This window comes from Argiope bruennichi, chromosome X2, assembly GCF_947563725.1.
Source record: "Argiope bruennichi chromosome X2, qqArgBrue1.1, whole genome shotgun sequence".
Classification (NCBI taxonomy): Eukaryota; Metazoa; Arthropoda; class Arachnida; order Araneae; family Araneidae; genus Argiope; species Argiope bruennichi.
The window spans coordinates 85,476,624-85,494,712 of record NC_079163.1 but is presented as its reverse complement, the minus strand read 5'-3'; the positions used below and the strand labels follow the sequence as shown (position 1 = coordinate 85,494,712).

The 18,089-nt window shown below is 27.9% G+C and overlaps 2 protein-coding genes across 3 annotated transcripts in view; one reads left to right on the top strand and one right to left on the bottom strand.

Moving 5' to 3' along the window:
• LOC129960021 (transient receptor potential protein-like) overlaps nucleotides 1-17,169 on the bottom strand; it is a 55,032-nt gene extending 37,863 nt beyond the window's left edge. Inside the window, exons 1-2 of one of the 2 annotated variants that reach the window (XM_056073025.1) lie at nucleotides 16,983-17,169; nucleotides 1,427-1,604 (exon numbers count right to left, since the gene is read on the bottom strand). In XM_056073025.1, the coding sequence (XP_055929000.1) occupies nucleotides 1,427-1,604; nucleotides 16,983-17,034 (230 nt within the window). In that variant the 5' untranslated portion in view covers nucleotides 17,035-17,169. The remainder of the gene's footprint in view (nucleotides 1-1,426; nucleotides 1,605-16,982) is intronic. The other variant, XM_056073026.1, reaches the window with a different exon arrangement.
• Nucleotides 8,308-18,089, top strand: part of LOC129960022 (proton channel OtopLc-like) — a 63,852-nt gene continuing 54,070 nt past the window's right edge. The window contains exon 1 of the mRNA XM_056073030.1: nucleotides 8,308-8,423. The gene's annotated coding sequence lies outside the window, so the exon portion shown is untranslated. The remainder of the gene's footprint in view (nucleotides 8,424-18,089) is intronic.

The window sequence follows — 18,089 nt, the reverse complement described above, 5'->3', positions numbered from 1 at the left end:
AGGGACTCCCAGATGCTTGTAGATGGAATTTTGAACATCTATTTAGCATTTGAGCTTTTTGTTAAGGAAAATCGCCTGATTAAAATGCTTTGCTACACTTAGATGTTGTTTTCTTAATTCTTGTCCTCTCTTTATTTACTTCTTTATATTTCATTTTGCCTTAGTTCGTAAAGTAGGCAATTCGAATTTTTCAAAGCTATGCCATTCCGAATCGTCTCTGTGCATCATCGCAAATTTAATACTCTCCTGCCCACCTTGCATAAATGTTTGAACATTTGATTTGATAAAACATTTGATTTTACGTCTTTATGTTTATGCTCATCATCGGATCATTGTAGGATTCGGAACTTGAAGCCAAATATATACGGCCATTAAACAAATATATTTCTGTTAAAATATATATGAATGAGAAGGAACTTTATTCTGTAGATGCTTGTAAAATAACAAAGCAAATAATTTTGATTTTTTTTAGTTCATTATACCTTTTCTTCCATTCCGTAAAGTTTCCAGTTCCAGTAAAAAGAATGCATCACTTCCTTCCTTTCTATTATCTTAATAGTTTTGTCTTTTATTTTCTTTTTGTAAATTTGAAAAATATCCATTGTTTGGATAAAGGAAGCTGCTGAATGATTAGAAAGTTACTTTTCCTTAAAATGTATTGGCTAAGAGAAACTGAAACAATCTATTTATTTTAAACTTTAACTTCTGATACTTTTATTATATATATTTAAATAGATGTCGTATGCTCTCAGTATAATATTAATCAGAATGCACTTTTGAACTTTCAAAATTATTCAGAATCACGCTGTTCATTAATTCTATGTCCTGAAGAAGACATAAATTTATATATTTCTGTACAATTATGGACAGCACTTCTTATATCCACCTTACCTTTTAATCAATAGAAGTGCCATTATGAATTGTAAGGTGCATTATTATATGGAGTTAAAAAAATAAAACAAAAAAAATAATGAAAACAGTTTTTATAAATACTTTTTTGATAGTGCACTAAAAGTAGAATTTTTTATTTTAAATTTAGTTCATTATTATAAGTAACTTGGAATCTTGATATAAATTTTTTTGAAATTTGCTGCCAGATAGTAAACATATTGAGATGGATTAAAATTTAAGCTTATTTTAATTTTAATTAATTATTAAGTACTTAAAATATTAATACACTGTCATTTAGAGTATACATGAGTTTAAAATATAAAATTTCAAGCACTTTAAAAAGTGCATGAAAAATCTACTACTAAATTTCATCTATACAAACATGAACTAAAATAGAAAAGTGTGTAAAAATAAATTACATTTATCATTATTTCTATTCTATTACACATTTAGTACTTTAAAACAAGAAAAAAAATCCAGAAGACAATTTATAAATATTTCATGTAGTAATAAAATAAGTTTTACAAGTCCTTACGCTCTGACCGCAGGTACATCTCCTCTTTCGGAACAAAGCAAAAACTTCTTCTCGAATACTGAAAGAGCGTATTCCCTCTGATCGCTTTGCATTGCAGCAATTTCATCCTGAAGCTGTGGGTTGTTGCCGAGTAAATGTCTGGGTACTGAATCGGTTCGTTTCTGTTCAACGGCGCCATCTAAAGAAAAAAAACGTGTGAAATTCGAAGGCATTCATAAACTGAGCTTCAAAACAGTTTATCTTCCCATAATAAATACATTGTATAACCATTTTGGATAAACTGATTCTCTTAGTGTTCGATGGAACTTGAAACTAATAAAAAATAAAAAATTCACACATACAACATAAGCATCAGCTTGCCTTTAATGCTATTTTCTCTTGTCATTAGGCATCTAAAAAAGGAAATATTCTAATAGGTCATATACTTACCATGTCATTGCCTTACATAAAAACACTTGTTAGTAATCTCGGTAAATATTTGCCTTCATTTTTTTATTTCGCAAGTAGTAAACTAGCTGTGAATCTATTTTTCGTGAAAAAAAGATGATCTCAAACTTTAAGTTATGCGTGTTGAGATGCTATTTTAACAATATATAGAAATGTGATTTAATATAGCTTTATATAATAAACTTAATCAAAAATTTCAGCAAATTTTACAGAAATGCTTTTATCACACCTATGTAAAGTCTCATCCAGCTCAGACCTAATTTTACAAGCCCTGTTCAGTTTGTCATTAAAAAAAAGCCCCGAATGTAATTTTTCTTCAATAGTTACAGTTACATAAGTTATATTTATATGCTGCGCCAGTTTTAAACCTGAATTTTTAAAAAGAGAACATAAAAAAATGGAAAAGAATAAATATGTCTTGAAATTTCTTCGAGGGCTTTTAGTTTTTAAAGAAGAAAAAACTTTTTAAAGTACTAATTAATAATTAAAGAAATGATATCATTTACAAGCCACTCATTTTTGCCGTTGGGAAGAATGCAACTTCATTATCTGCTAAATAAAAGTATCTGTGTAAATTATGTAAACAGATTTTTATCTTTTACCTTTGAATTGAGGCAACAATTTTTATTCGAATAAATGAAAGTAATTTATTTCAATCTCTCTGGAGAGACGGGGAATATCATATCATTTGTATATTTCATCAGTAATGCAGCGCCAATTTTACTTATTTAAATTCTATTTTATCCACTTGCTTACTCTGAATTGAATTCGAAACTACTATTGATATAATGACGGCCGAATTTATAAATTATGGCTATTAAAGGTTAAAGATATATGAAAGAAATACAAATTACTTAACATTAAAAAACTTATTTACTGCTATTGAGTGCTTAAAAAATTAAAATACCATTCTGATTATATCTCAAATAACTATACAAACATTTCATTTCAGCTCTATTTCTAATAGCTTGCTCTCAAACGTTGGACGGTATGTAAGTGGAAGAAAAAAAAGAATGAAAGGAAATGTGGTTAAGTATTAAATAATAAAGTTAAATTAAAATAATAATTAAATAATATAAATTAAATATAATAATTTTGCTTAGATAATTTTTGTAAAAAGTTTATACATGTATGCAAGATACTTTACTTTAACTTATACTTTAAACTTTATTTATATCATCAAACGGTTATTCAATGTAAGTGGAAGCCTCTATTCTGACATGGAAATTAAAGATAACAGATTTTTTTTTAAATTATTAGCTTTGTGTAGTTTTTAAAATTTATTTATCTACTTTTTTACTGAATAATCTTAAGAAATAAAAAGTGTCATTTTATAACATTTCTTATTTATGTCTTTGCTACAGCTTATACCCTCATTTTTTTTTCAAAATTTTCGCTATTTCAAGTATCATAATGTGACAATGCCCATTTCTTTGTTTTTGCTATTTGCCTAGTCTAAGAATAAAAGAAATCTGTCAAAAATATTTATAAATTAATTTTATCAAATTTGTATTAGTGTGCTTTGAAATCAATTAGAATAGGTGAGAATTTGTGATTAAATTATTTTCCAATGAATCATCTTTTTAAGCTTATATGTATTTAATTAACTCAAGTATAGAAAAGAATGGAAAAGAAGATTAATTAATTTTTTTAGGTATATAAAAGAAAGTAAAAAAGCTATGAGGTTAAATGCAAGTTGAATCTTTTTATATTATCAGGAAAATAATTTGCACTTAGCTATTTGAAAAATGTGTATGATAAATCTTAGTACCAGCATAATTATATAAACCCTTTCTCGAGAGTCAATACTTCTCAATTTTAAGACTACTTCAATTAGTTTATTGTTAAGTTCAGTTTTTATTGCGTAAAATAATGAAATTTATTTAATTATATTTATAAGAAATTTTAAAGATATCTGTTGAATCTAATAGAACGTTTTGTCTAGCGATGAAATTTTTATATTTATCAATATATTCTTTTAATTTGGAACACATTTTATGTTATTTATGTATTTAACATAATAGTTTTAATGAAACTCAAAACTGAAATCTTACATTTCGAATTTTTTAATACATAAGAAGGATAAACAAAGTCAAATTAGTTTCGTAATTTTAGTGATAGTAAATTAATAAATGCATTCACGACTGAAATTAGATTTCAGTCGAAAAATTCCTTACGAAATCTCATATAAGTGGTGAAAGCTTTCAATGAAATAACTACATTTTAAAATTTTGCTTCTAAAGCATAAATTCACAGTGCACGCAGATTAGTGCCAATATATTTTTGTAATTCTTGCGTCTCAAAAACAGACTCATACTTTTAACAAAAGTCATGATTCTTAACTTAAATTAATGTCTTGAAATTTTTTTTTAATTCAATGTGCAAAGATCATGCTTGCATATAAAAGACTTCTTGGAAGAGAAAAAAATACTAGAAAATTCAGCGTTTTGAAACTTTAAGCATTGAACTTCCTCTCTCAGCAATAATTGTTTCCTGCCCGAAATTAACAATACACAAAAGGAAACACGTTGCTGATAAAAAAAAAAAAATAACCTATACGCACGAGCTGATGATTGCGACTATCCGTCGAGAAATAAAATAAAAAACAGAACAAAAATAGAAAACAAACTCTTACCAACGTACCCAACGTCCTTGCGAATGATATTCAAATTATTAATCATTGTTTCGTAAATTCGCACTTCTGTGCAATTTATTTCCGTTATATTGTGCAGAAACCTATAATTTATTCGAAGCTTTAATAGGCCAGAATTGAAATCGGTTTGTAATGTTTATTTTACATTTTTACATGAATTTTTTCATTTTTTAAGAGAATTTCTTCTAAACTGTATTTACCACGAGCTCAAGTAACACAAATCAGGAGCTGCACTCAACTGCATTTTGAAATTCATTGCACTTTTCACAGAAGGGGGAGAAACAAGGGGTGTGGTCTGCCCGAAACTTTCTCGCATACTTTTTGTGTTATGCACCCTCCCTCCGCATATAATTGTGGACCCTGGACAAAGCTGTAAACGCAACGATTGCTTAGATTTTTTTTTCAGAGTTCACACATGAACGTTTTGTGCTTCGTAGTATAGTAAAAAAATCAAATTTTGAAAACTTTTTTTTTTTCGCAACATTTAGAAACAAAATTTGACTCAGAACTGCAATTTGTTGAATTGTTCCAAAATTCGTTAGACGTCTGCACATTTGGTGTAATGACCTAATACCAAATTTCATCCTTCTAGCTCAAAACAATTTGTATTTTCATATTAAAAGGCAGATAGACAGAATTTAAAAAATATACTTCTCAACTCAGGGAGATATGAAATGTGGAGATTCATCAAAATTTCGAGTTCAAATTTTTTGATGATTACAATACTTTCTCCTTACATACTTGATATACAAAAAAGTAAAAATGAATGCCACTTCACCCAACAATGCAATACTATGTGCATTTTATGTTAAAAGTACTCGCGATTACGTTTGTAATGTGAGTAATTCGTCTCGGTAATTGATTATATTTCTTCAAAATACTTCCCTTTTGCCCAGAAAAAAAATAGAGCGAAATAAATTAAATAACAGAATAAAATATAAAAGATTTGTAAGCCGCTTTTAGCTGGATGGTGCAAATAACAAATAAATTGTACCGCTATTTAGAAGAAATAAGAATCGAGTTTTCTAATGGTTGGCAATTTAGGTATCAAATATGATTCTGGTCATTTTGGAATCACTCATCAAGTTTTGATTCCGAAGCAGTTTTCGATGTATTAAAACCTAGGGGATTATGCCTTTATTGAAGAATTTTCACACAATTGTTATTTTTGAAATACAAAAGGAAAAATTTTATTTTAGTACTCAGTATTTAAGCTCTGAGCTTACATTTTTCATTTTACTCAAATATGTGAAAAGGAGAAATGTTTGGATTTAGCCAAATTATAAATTACAAAAATATTTACATAAAAATAAAATGAGATATTCCATTTCGAAAGTAAAAAAATTGTTATTTTTAAGTTCTGAATGAAAATAAAATATTCCAATAGTTCCATTTTCAGAGAACAGTAATGACAAAAACTATAACGAAGTATCATATTTTAAAAGCATGCCTTTTTGACATTATTTCAGTAAATGCACATAATTTTGATAAAAACAAAGATATACATTAAATAAAAGTAGTCTTTGCAATAATATTTATTCTATACATGCTGTTATCTTTTCACACTTTTTAGCTTCAGAAACTGATAGAATGAAGCTATTGTTTCAAAAGATGGGAGAAAAAAAACTAGATATTTTATGGGAATATTATAAAATTTGACGCGTGGTCTTTAAAAAAAATTAAATATCTGCATCAAATTCTAAATCAAAACTAACCGCTGAAGACTATTTATCTGTTCACATATAAAAACGTGATAACTTAAGAATTCAGCTAGTTAGATTAATATAATTTGACATTACATATTATTATTTTGCTCTTTATGAAAAATTACATATGTGTCGAATTTTGGACGAAGTCCATCTGGTGAAATATTTCTTGATTCAATTTTCTCCATTATGCTTTGACAGCAAACCGAACATAGTAAATTTATTAAAAATATATTAACATTCATGTTGCCATTCATGCCGAATAATTATATTGCCATACAAAGAAGAATAGGATTAATTCAAGAACTGGCCTTTTAGTTCAAAATGTTATTAAATAAAGAATAAATAATGTTCCCGACACATTTTCAGTTCTTTTAAGGAAAAGTTAATAAATTGATATTATTGCTGAATAGCATTTTCCCGCTCTTTTCATCTTTGCAACAATATTCTATATATTTTTAACTGTAGTATTTCTTAATATGCTCGTTACCATACAATTCCAGAGAATGTTTATCCCAGTAAAAATAATATTTTTTATTAAAATATATTTTTAACGAATAAAGTTAAGGTATTACAAAAAAAATAGTTCGGTTATAAAATTAATATCATTAAATCAATATTTTAGTTTTAAGATAAAAGAACTGTTTTATTCAGAATGAAATTTCTAAAATTATCACGGGAAAATATCGCAGCTACGAAATTCGAAAATTAGTTTTGGAAAATTGTATAAGATTTTAATTGAAGCTAATCGAAAATATTTGTTTATTTATCAGTTAAAAAATCTATTTTTAAGCACACGTGGTAAATGATATCCTTATGTGTAAGTATACGGAAGCATCCAGAGTAGACACTCTTAATTTTTTTATTTCCTACAATTTCAATTTTTTCAAAAAAATTACATTATTGTTTAAAATAGCTTTATAGAAAAGATCATAGATCCATGATGGCACTTCTGCGAAAAATCGTCTCTTCTTGCCTTATCTACATCAACCATTCACACTGCTGCTGGGAATTCGAAAAAAGAAGTAAAGAAATTGAAGTTCACAAGGCCAGAGTAGAATGCTCTGAAAGGTGCCTCTTAAGTTTAAAAGGGATGGAAATTAAATCCAAATTTTCTGGATCACTCCACGTCACGTAAATAGTATGATAATATTCCAAATTCGATCCTCATTGCTAAAAACTTTTCAGAATTTGCAAAACGAGGATTGGAAGGTTGAATATCAGATCCGTAATAATTTCCTTTAGTTAATTTGCATTACGCCATTTGAAATGGACGCTAATTGAAAGCAGGTGGGGAGGAAGATGTCTGGAGAGCCTAGAGAACTTTTGATGTACTCTGGCAAAGCATTGAATGATGGAGGGGTTGGAGGAAAATGACATGGACTGCTCATGAATAAAAGGCTTAAATGGGTGGGCAAAAAAGCGAATGACGTGGAGAGCCATCACTTCATTGGCTTGCCATAGAGACATCATGAATGGCTAACTTAAAGGAATATGTACTGTTAAATTTGCTATATTTTGGGACGAGAAAAAATAATTCTTTTAACGGAGTATCATTCTAATGTAAAAATATTTTTCTCCTTGTAAAGATAATTACACTAGAATAAATAGTGTGAGATATGGAAATCATAAAATTTTTTATAAATATATGTATAGATTCCTCTTGAATTAAAAACAATGTCATCTTCAAACGCAGTTCTTTAAGAAAGAAATTTCACATTTGTAAATTTTAGTTAGCATAAAACTTTGCATAATCGTTCATAATCTTGTTAATATGTCAAATCTTCTTTAGCTTAGAAAATGTATGCAGATTTCATCCATATTCATTTCATCCATAAAATATATTCTTTAATTCAGCGATTAATTTTTCATTCAAATGGCGGAAAGTCTCTATTCTTTAAACTTCCGTTTAACAAAATACCAGCTAGAGTTTTTTATATATATATTTCATATTATTTCCCCGCCTTCTTTCTCTTTTTAAAATGATCCTGGCACGAAGCGGTCCATATCCACAATGCATTGTAGCTGTTTAACTGGTAGTATTTGTCTCACTTTTTTTATAATTTTTTTTCAAGTGGATTAGAAATGCCAAGATTGTATTCTTCAAAATGATCAGTTTCGACGCCTCAGCTAGATCGTCAAGACGTCCTGTTGAAAAGGCTTAAAGTGCAAGTTTCAAAGTACAGTTAAGGTAAGTCTTGGAATATTTTTATACAGATGCTGAAAACTGATGTTTTTTGTTTAAAATATCAAATCCTTGATATATCTTACTTTCAAATATTTTAATTTAAAAAATAAACTTTTAAATTTTGATTATTCTTTTTTTTTCACCAGTTTCTTTCGTTTCTTTGGAATTCTGAGATTTTTTTAAACGTTATTACGTTGTTTAGAGTATAACAGGATTTCATTAATATAATGCCATGCATTATAGTTATTATTACTATATTTTATGTCTGTAGTTAGAAATTAAAGCTATCCGAAAAAGTAATTAGAGATTGAAATTTCTATTTCAAAAATAAGAATTGATTTTTTAAAGATGATATATAAAATAGTAGTCAAGCAAATGACTATCATAAACGAAATCATGTTTTTAAAAATAAAATTTTTTGCTCGTTTATTTTTATATAAGGCAATTAGTATCAATATTAAAAATGAAATGCGGATTCATCCATTTGTAATATTGATACTAATTGAAATTGAAATAATGATGAAAAAGGTAATCATCATCAGTTTAGAGTATATTGGTTGAAATAAAATCTTTAATAAGCGCAAGTAAATCAGATCTAAGATTGATAAATCTGTAAATAATGATACATTTTCAATTCTTAGAGAAGCTGCGACCTATCAATTATTGATTTAAACTTCTTGTTCTATTATTCAGTCTGAAAGGCATTTTTAAGTAAAAAAATGTAATACCAAATCAAAAAATGTAACTATCTCTACAATTCGAGAAAATATTAGACACTGTTTAAAAGGCAATCAATAAACATTTACAAATTTATTTATTTATGACTGAAAGGATTTAAAATTGAGAAAAAAAATATTTAAATGCTCTTTAATATTATTTTTTGCTACCTGTTTCGCTTTATTTACGGTATTAAAATTGAATTTGTCTAGAGATTGGTTTTAAGTATACAATTTTAAACATGAGAAAAAAATTGATGAAATTTCACAAAAATTAGCTTAGCATGAAGTTTAATATCAATCGGAAGATTGCTTTCCGCATTCTAAGAGACGTGTGAAATTGTTTACTCTTAAATGCATTTGAAATGTTTAAAAATTGTAAAAAAAGTTAATATATATCTTAAATCATGTCAACAACATCAAAAACTTAAAATTTCGGGGGAAAGAATCTTTTCTTGATAGTGAACTGGGAACCTTGTCCCTCAAGAAGAAAATACAAGTTAAGGAAAAAGCAGAGAAAGAAAGCAATAAACTCCCTTCTCTTCTTTAATAACTGTTAGAGTTCTTGCAGAAGCTTATCTTATCAAGTAATGGCTTGTTCCGATTCGCGAGCAGTAAACGTTACTTTCAAAAAGTTTCTTTAACCTTTAAATGATAATTCTTTTAGAAGTTATTGGCAAAAAAAGTGGTCAAAGGAGGAAAATAAACTTAATTCTTAAATAATTAAAATTGGAATTATGGTTGAAAGGAAAAAAAAAGGGAGAGGTAATATATATTCCCACCTTCCAATATATGCCTACTCCTAAATTCGTCTATATCATAAATCGACAATAGACAGACTGACTGTAAATTTTAGATAGTAATTGAAATTTAGATAAGTGAATGTAGATATAACAGCAGTTGTATTGAAATGGTAATAATTCGATGCTTTTGAATGCTAAAAAGAATTCTTTATAAGCCAGCTTTTAAAACACAAATTAAGAGAAATATGAGGAATTTTTATTGTAGCATGAAATTCAATGCTGTGATCGATATTGAGAAAATGAAATTTAGTTTACTATTTTAACATATTGCATTAAAATTTAGTCTCTTATAGACTGTAATATGCGTTTGAAAAGGTAAAATGATTCGCCTTATCGAATCAGAATGACCAGTTTGTAAACTGCGAACAAATTTTTGTTAATAAGCTTTGTTAAGTGTATCAGATAATATAAAAAATAATGTAGTAAAACATAGATAAGTAATGTCTTTTACTTAGCTGTTTTCACGCGCAAAAATGTACTAAAATTGTTCTCGGTGTTTTACTAATCTTATTGAATTTAATTGGATATCATTTCTTTCAAGTTTTATGAATTTATGAAGACATTTAAAAATTATAGAACCTATCTTTACACCTGTTGTGCTATCATGTGTCAAAAACAGTGTAAAAGTTACATTGGAATTAAAATGCAATCCACGAGCTCAGTTTCTGACTCTCAGAACACCTGATAGAAATACACAAATTTAACAATATTTTTGTAAAAGGTATATAATTAATATAAATAAAATTCCGAATTGTAATAGTACAATATCCTACAAATTGTAATCAATTTAAGCATCAAGGGTACAAGAAGAAGGATATAATAATTAAGTTGTGAAGAAACTGTAAAACCCATTGAAATATTTACTGACAGAAATCATATAAATACATTTCTATAAGATGTTCAAATAATTGCTTGTACTAGTTTCTCCACTTTTCAAATATTGTGAAGGGCAATTTTTTGAGAACAGAACAGCAAGACTGAAAAATAAAACTTTTGGGTATCAAATGCACTTCATTTTTATAAAAGAAATGTATAAAATATTCAATGATTGTTAGCTGACAGATTATTAATTCTTAAAATGAAGTAAAGAAATAATCATTTGGGGAAGTTACACAAAGAAAAGGATTTTTTTATCATATCCGTAGTTTTAATTAACACTCATTATTTTAAAATCGAACTTCGCCTTCGTGAAGTAACGCATTTCCGTACTGCAATCAAGCCTGAAAGAAACATGATTTACTACCCTAAAAATTTTCAAAATATTTTCAACAGAAATTTCACAAAATTCTCTAACATGGCAACAACTTTAAAAAATAGAAATGTCAGAAGCCATTTTTCTTATCTCAATTGAATTTATAGTTAGGTTATACAAGAGTTTTGACTGTAGTTTGTGAGTAGGAGACAAAATTTTTTACCCTAAGCGTTTTGCTAGCTCACATTTTTCTTTGGTGATTAATTTTAATTAATTTTTTTATATGAAGTTATTTCATTTTAATAGAAATATAAAATATTTTACTTCATTAAATATATTTTTCAATGAAACGTATGCTTAGAAATTTGTCAGAGTTAGCTTTTATTAATAAATGCTTCTAAATATATTATTTATATTTATTCCTATAAATAAATGTTGTCATAAAAGATAATTCCCCAATTTTTCCAAAAAAAAGAAAGAAAGACTTATTACTAACTGATTCATTAAATCGAGATTAATATTCCGTTTTCGAGTTTTATGAGGACAATTTAAGAATCATCTCCCAACTATTGTAAAGTGACGCAGATATTGTTTGAGAAGATAACACTTTATTAAAACCTTTGTATCGTACCAACCTTATAAAATTTAATTTTTTTATACACTTATCGGTTTTAAATTTCGAAAAATTGGGGAAAAGGGAGAAAACTGCGATCCTCCAACGAAAATCTGTAATTCAAATTGTGAAGTCTCCAAGGTCGCTTTTAAAATCACTAAACTAATTTTTTTGAACTTCAAAAACTCGTGTAAGTCTGTTCAGTAAGTAAAAAAAAATCCACTTAAAACTAAAAAATTAATTGTAATTGTTTTTAATTTCTGTAATTTTGAATAAGTGCTTTGTACTTTGCAATTGCATGAATGTAATTCTAAAAGATATCATTAAAAGAGAATATGAAAAAGACCTTTTGATTATTAAGAGTATTTCTCAATTTCATTCTCAAAGATTTGAAAAAAATAAGGATTAATACTAATAAAATAAACACTAACTAATAAATTAATATTAATAAAAAGTATATTGATATCCAGAAATGCTCAGAAAAAGTTAGCACGTCGGTATGTATGTGTGTTAAGAAAATTTCAAAAGGAAGTGGGTCTCAGTACTTAAACAATTTATTTTCATGATATCATTTTTGGTAAAAAAAAAAGTTAAAAAATTATTCTTAGAAATGATAAATAATAGAGTAGTACAAAAAAATTTAATATATATTTTCAAGTCGTTATTGAGCAGAAAAATTGTGTTTGGTACATATTTAAATAACAATAAAATATTATTCAAATCTGTTTCTTTTAATCGCACAAGCGTCTAAATATTAGAAAAAATAGAGAATTTCCCTGTTTTTAAAGTTTTTTTCTGTAATTTCCTCCTGTATTTGCAATATTTCATAAAAGTTGCAGCGGATACTGCTGAATAAAAAAAATAATTTATCTTTTTAGAGAAAATCTTCCTATCGCATAAATTTCTTATATTTTGCCAAAAATTGAATATTGTAACGATTTTCGTAAATTTTAACAAGTAACAGCTTTGATTTCTTTTAATGTTCTATTGTTTTAATGATTAAATTGCTACCCAAACATGCTGTATAAACGAAGTCTTTAATATTATAAAATATGTTCCTTAAAATGTACACAATTTAATTCGCAATTTTTTTGGTTTTAAACACTCTTATCTATTCAGTTAAAAAATTTATCCTTTCACAACTTCTGAGATCATCTCCAACAGCTTACAAAATGATTTTGGGTCATTTGTTTCCTCATCCAAGAGCTTAAAAAAAGTGTTGGAAAGATAACTCAATGAAATGAAGTAAACAATCAGCCCCTTGATGTGGTAATCTATTATGGGTTTCGAATTGAAGAATACCACCATTTTTCCATTCAACATCAGTATTAGCACCTGACATTAAACGGCGTCCAAACTTCTAGTGAAATTATTTGTTCTTTTACTTAAGACACATATGTCTTTGGCAGATCTGGTGTTCGCAGATAGATGTACAGCACACATAAGCGAAATCAGGTTCTTTGATGATATAATAAGACTCTTCCTTCGGCTTTCGACAAAACGGTTTCAATTATATGCTTTAGATGTAATCTATCCTTCAGCCAAAATAAATATTATGCAGTTGTCAGGAATCCTACTGACTATTGCTTTGTAAATAATTTCTATTTAGTTTTTTTATCATCCTAATTTTATATTTTTTAACAACTTTAGACGTATCCGTTTCAGTTATTAAAATAAAGTCTTGAAGCACATGATTCTTTAGCAGTAGTTGAATAATCAGATACTATTTTGCGATCTCTGTTTAATGCTATAATGTTTATCTTTATCCTCATCTGCCACGGGAATTTCTTCTCAGAGTAGTTTGTTTTGTTTTGACTGAACAACTTGACTATATTTCAGCTAAAGGATCAAGTTTATCCCTAATAGCTAGAATTGGTTCAGAAACTTTCCTCTTTTAGACGTATTTTTTTCCTCTTACACCTAGTTTTCAACTTTGTAGTCCCTTTCGTATATAAAGAGGCACTTTGCTTAATCCCATTTTCTAAAGGTAGAAAAATCATTGTCAATGGCGGGAATCTTGTCAGATTTCTCATGCATAAAAATAATGCAAATTAGAATTTAGCAGAGGCAGAGACATAAAAGTGTTTATTTGATTAGGTTTAAAATTATCAGTCTTTTTTTATATGTATAGTTTGGTTTCTACTTGTCACGATCTTAAGATTTCCTAAGATCACAGTATCATAGAAAGTATGATGAGCTGGATAGCTCTATCATAGAAAACTGTAGGAATTGATGCCTTATCAAAAATATTTTTGTACTTTCTGTGCCACTGAATAGTTAATAACTGAAAACTCCTTTTATGTTGTTGACTTAACTTGCTAACTCGACCTTCTCCTCAGGACAACTTCGGAGTACACTGTAAATATTCTGTTTGGTAGCAAATTTCTCAGGCGGCCAAATATAGGATAGTCAAAAGACTATCCGTTATTTTCTTTGTTGTTCAGGAATAGGTTTTACAAGCGGACTGAATAGGATAGTATTAGTTTTTCTCAAACATTCTTGAAAAAGTTTAATACCATCACGGCACATAATATAAAATGCTACTTATTCTCTAATGAACGAGTGATGTTTAGAAACCTTATAACCAAAAGATAAAACAACCAATTAAAACAAGATGGAACAGCCATTGGAGCGTGAGAGGAGACGACGTTACATAGAGCGAGCGGCATGAAAGAATAGGAGCCTTCACTCGATGTTGCCAATCGGGCAATGAGCAGCAAATACTAGTCAATTATGCATGTCAGCGCTGTTCCTTTTACAAAATATTTGGAATTTTTTTAATTACCTTTTTGGTCGTCGCAGATCCTTAAAACTAATACAAATTTCCTTTTAAAATTTACCAAAATTTTGTCTTTTTTGCAATTCTAAGACGTTGTCTAAATAGAGAAATATTTTTGTTCTAATGTAACAGCACTTACTGGAACGATTTTGCACGACAGCATTAAAAAATATGGAAATAAATTTTTTTTAAAATTACGAAGAATAGAATTCTCAATTTTTTTCGAATATTCAGATGCTTTGTATGATTAGAAGATATAATCAGATTTGAAACTTTTTCCTTTCTTTAGTCAAATATGTACCAATTGCAACATTTCAGATCTATAGCGACTTGGAAATATAAACATAAACTTTTCCAAGCCACCCAAATATATAGTAAACTTTTTTTGGGAAGGGAGAGAGGAGAATCATCATTATTAGCTATATTACCAAAAGTCTCATCAATTTTCTCACTCATTTTAAAGGAATCTTAAATAGGCAAATAAAGAATAATGAGAATCAAAATACGATGGAACATTATATTCAAAGTGAGTCAGTAGTTTCTGACCTTGTATTTCATGATGAATGACTAATGGACTAAGCTGGAAACTTAGATTGCAGAAAAAATCATTTCTAATAACTATCTACTTTAAAATGCTAATAGTGAGATAATATTGAACGTAGAAACTTTTCATTCTTTGCTTAGGAATTACTTTAAGTGCTTAACAATTTCAGGCAAATTCGGAAACAATTTACAAAAAAAAAGTCCTTTAATAACAGAACTTATCTGAAATTGTAGATTAAAAGTCAAGTCAGTAGATCTCTAAATTTAAGGTAAATTTCCAAAGCATTGAAAAATGATTTTAAAAAACAGAGTTCAAGTTTTTAATTTGTGCGAAAGTTTAAAAAAAAAAGGATATTATTACTCGTAATGAAAATATAGCCCTTTTATATTTAATAATAAAGGATGAATTTTATTTCTTTTTTTTTTCTGACAATCCTATTTTCATTTCATTTTTGACTGAAATCCAATCCAAACCATTTTATAGTTTTCATTTCCTAGAAATGCACAAACTGAAGTATATCCAAAAACCGTCCAAAGGCCTAGTTTGATTCTTACTTTTAATACTTCTGTTGTTGTTGAGACTTTTCAATGCTTCTTAAAGAAAATTCTTTGAATTTCGATTTACGATTTTGAATTGTTTCTTTTTTTAAACTTTCGTATGCAATAGAGGAATTTATCGTGAATTTCTGTTATCAGACTTTTCATCTCAAAACTTTAACGAATGGTTATTTTTATACTTTGCGTATTTTAATTTATATTGTGCGATGAAATTCTTGGAAGAAAAAGATATACTTACCATTTTTGAATTTCACTCAGACAAAGGCATCAAATCTGAGTAATTTTGAGATCAATCTACAAGTCGTATACTAGTATATTCAACTGATCATCAAAACAAATCCTTTTTTTCCCTTTAAACGGTTTAATCTACTATGACAATTTAGGTCAGTACAGACTTGACACCATATTTTTAAAATAAAAGAAAATTTTGCAAACACAAGTAATTCTATTTAGAAATTTTAAACTAAAAAATCAAATGAAAAATTAACGTATTATATCGAGATGGTAGAATTTCTCCAACACTTATATTACATAGTTAAAGATGAATCAAAATTAAGAAATATACTCCATCTGAGGAAACGAAAGCTGTTTCAAAATTTGAGAAAGTAAGTTAAAATGTAATTTACTTACGAATGATTTTTTTTTCTTTCAGAAAGAGGCTTAGGTATTTAAAGTTTTAGATATATGTAACGCGATTTTCTTAAAACTTTCCACTTTTTGACCAATATTGCTTATTTTTGACACTCAGAATATCGAAGAAGAATTTTTTAAGGGAAACGTTGCAAATACGGAAATAACAACCTTCTCTATCCCCCCCCCATAGTTGGTGTTTTCTAGAAATGAAATTAAAATTACGGAAGTTATTTGAAAACTAGAGAAAATAATGCTAAATAATTTACAAATAAATAATTTTTTGGAGTGAGTTATAAATATTTTAAGTCTTAGAAATATGCGTGAAGATTTTCTTAAAGCTTTTCACTTTTTGACCAAATATATCTTATTTTTTGCTCTCAAAATACCTTTAGAAGAAATCTTTAAGGGGAACTTATCTAATGGGATGGGAGGTATATCCTTCCTTTTTATCTCTCTGTTTACAGTTTTTGGTTGTATTATATGAATAATTCACTACATTCAGTTTATACTTTTTTAAATTCAGTTTATAACAAATCAAATAAAAAAAAATTTCTTATAAAATGCTAACAGAAACTGAAAATAAAATAATATAGGGAATCCCGTTAACGTATTTCATAGAAATCGTACACAGCTTTCAATGTTTACATATTGTTAAAACATTAGCAAGAAGAAGAAACATTTAAAATATACTGTTCCCCGAAATTTTCGGGTCTAGTCTTACATACCAGTATTGTTTTTGAGATGATACGTTTTCGTACCTTTCCGGTTCAATAGCATCCTGTATTTTTACACGTTCATCTACACCCACCGCTGTGAAATCAGGTTCAAATTCCTAACTGCAAGCTGGCCGGGAAACCTGTTAGGTGCTGTTGGCAGTTTGCCCTATCCAGAGCACGGACACTACCTGCTACTTCGAGAGATCGCAACAGAGTGGCAGACATTGCCTGTAGTTTCTCCTCTCTCAAGTTATAATCACTTTCAAGAGAAGAAAAAGGAAAGGAAAGAAATGTATACTTTAAATAAAACGACCCATTGTAAAGACATCAGTGCTTGTTTTAATCGTTAGAACCAAAGAACAAGAGAAGCAAATCGGTTGATCCTCAAAAACGGCTTCACCACAGAATCTTTAATGAGCACAGGATAAGCCAATTTAACGGATGCTCTCAGACTTTCTGAATTTAACTTACCGTACTCAGTAGCTGAAAATAATCATTATAATAATAAATATTACTATTTACGTATTATATTTTTAAATAAAAGAGAGTATAATAAATTCTAAGAGTTAAAATGAATCAATTACTTAAATCAGTAGGTAAATGCTATAATAAAAACAAATTTTAATTTCATTATCTTAAAGTTACTGGTTGGAATTGCGATGAATTTCTCATAAACTGAATTTGTAACACCACAAACGATGAACGCTCTCATTTTTTTATATAGTTGATGTTTCTAAAATAATTTTTTCATTTATTTATCCAAAATGATTTATTTGATTTATTTAAATTTATTGTTATTTGGCTACGTATCAAAGTTAATGAGAGCAGATGGAATTTTAAAGCGTTTTCGAACTGCAAGTGATGAATTCAATGAATGTTTAAATGGCAAAAATAAAGATAGCCGATGACTCGTAAATGTTTTAATACATAACAAGACAAATTAAGGCTCGTCATTTATCGTTTGCAAACTGTGCATTTACGATAACAGGTAAAATTATTTTATATCTCCATATAGCGCTTACAACTGAAAGTATATCAGTTGTAGAGTTCATGAGGCAAACAGAAAACATTTGTATTCAGAAATGATTTGTTATCTAATAATGTTACATAAAATCA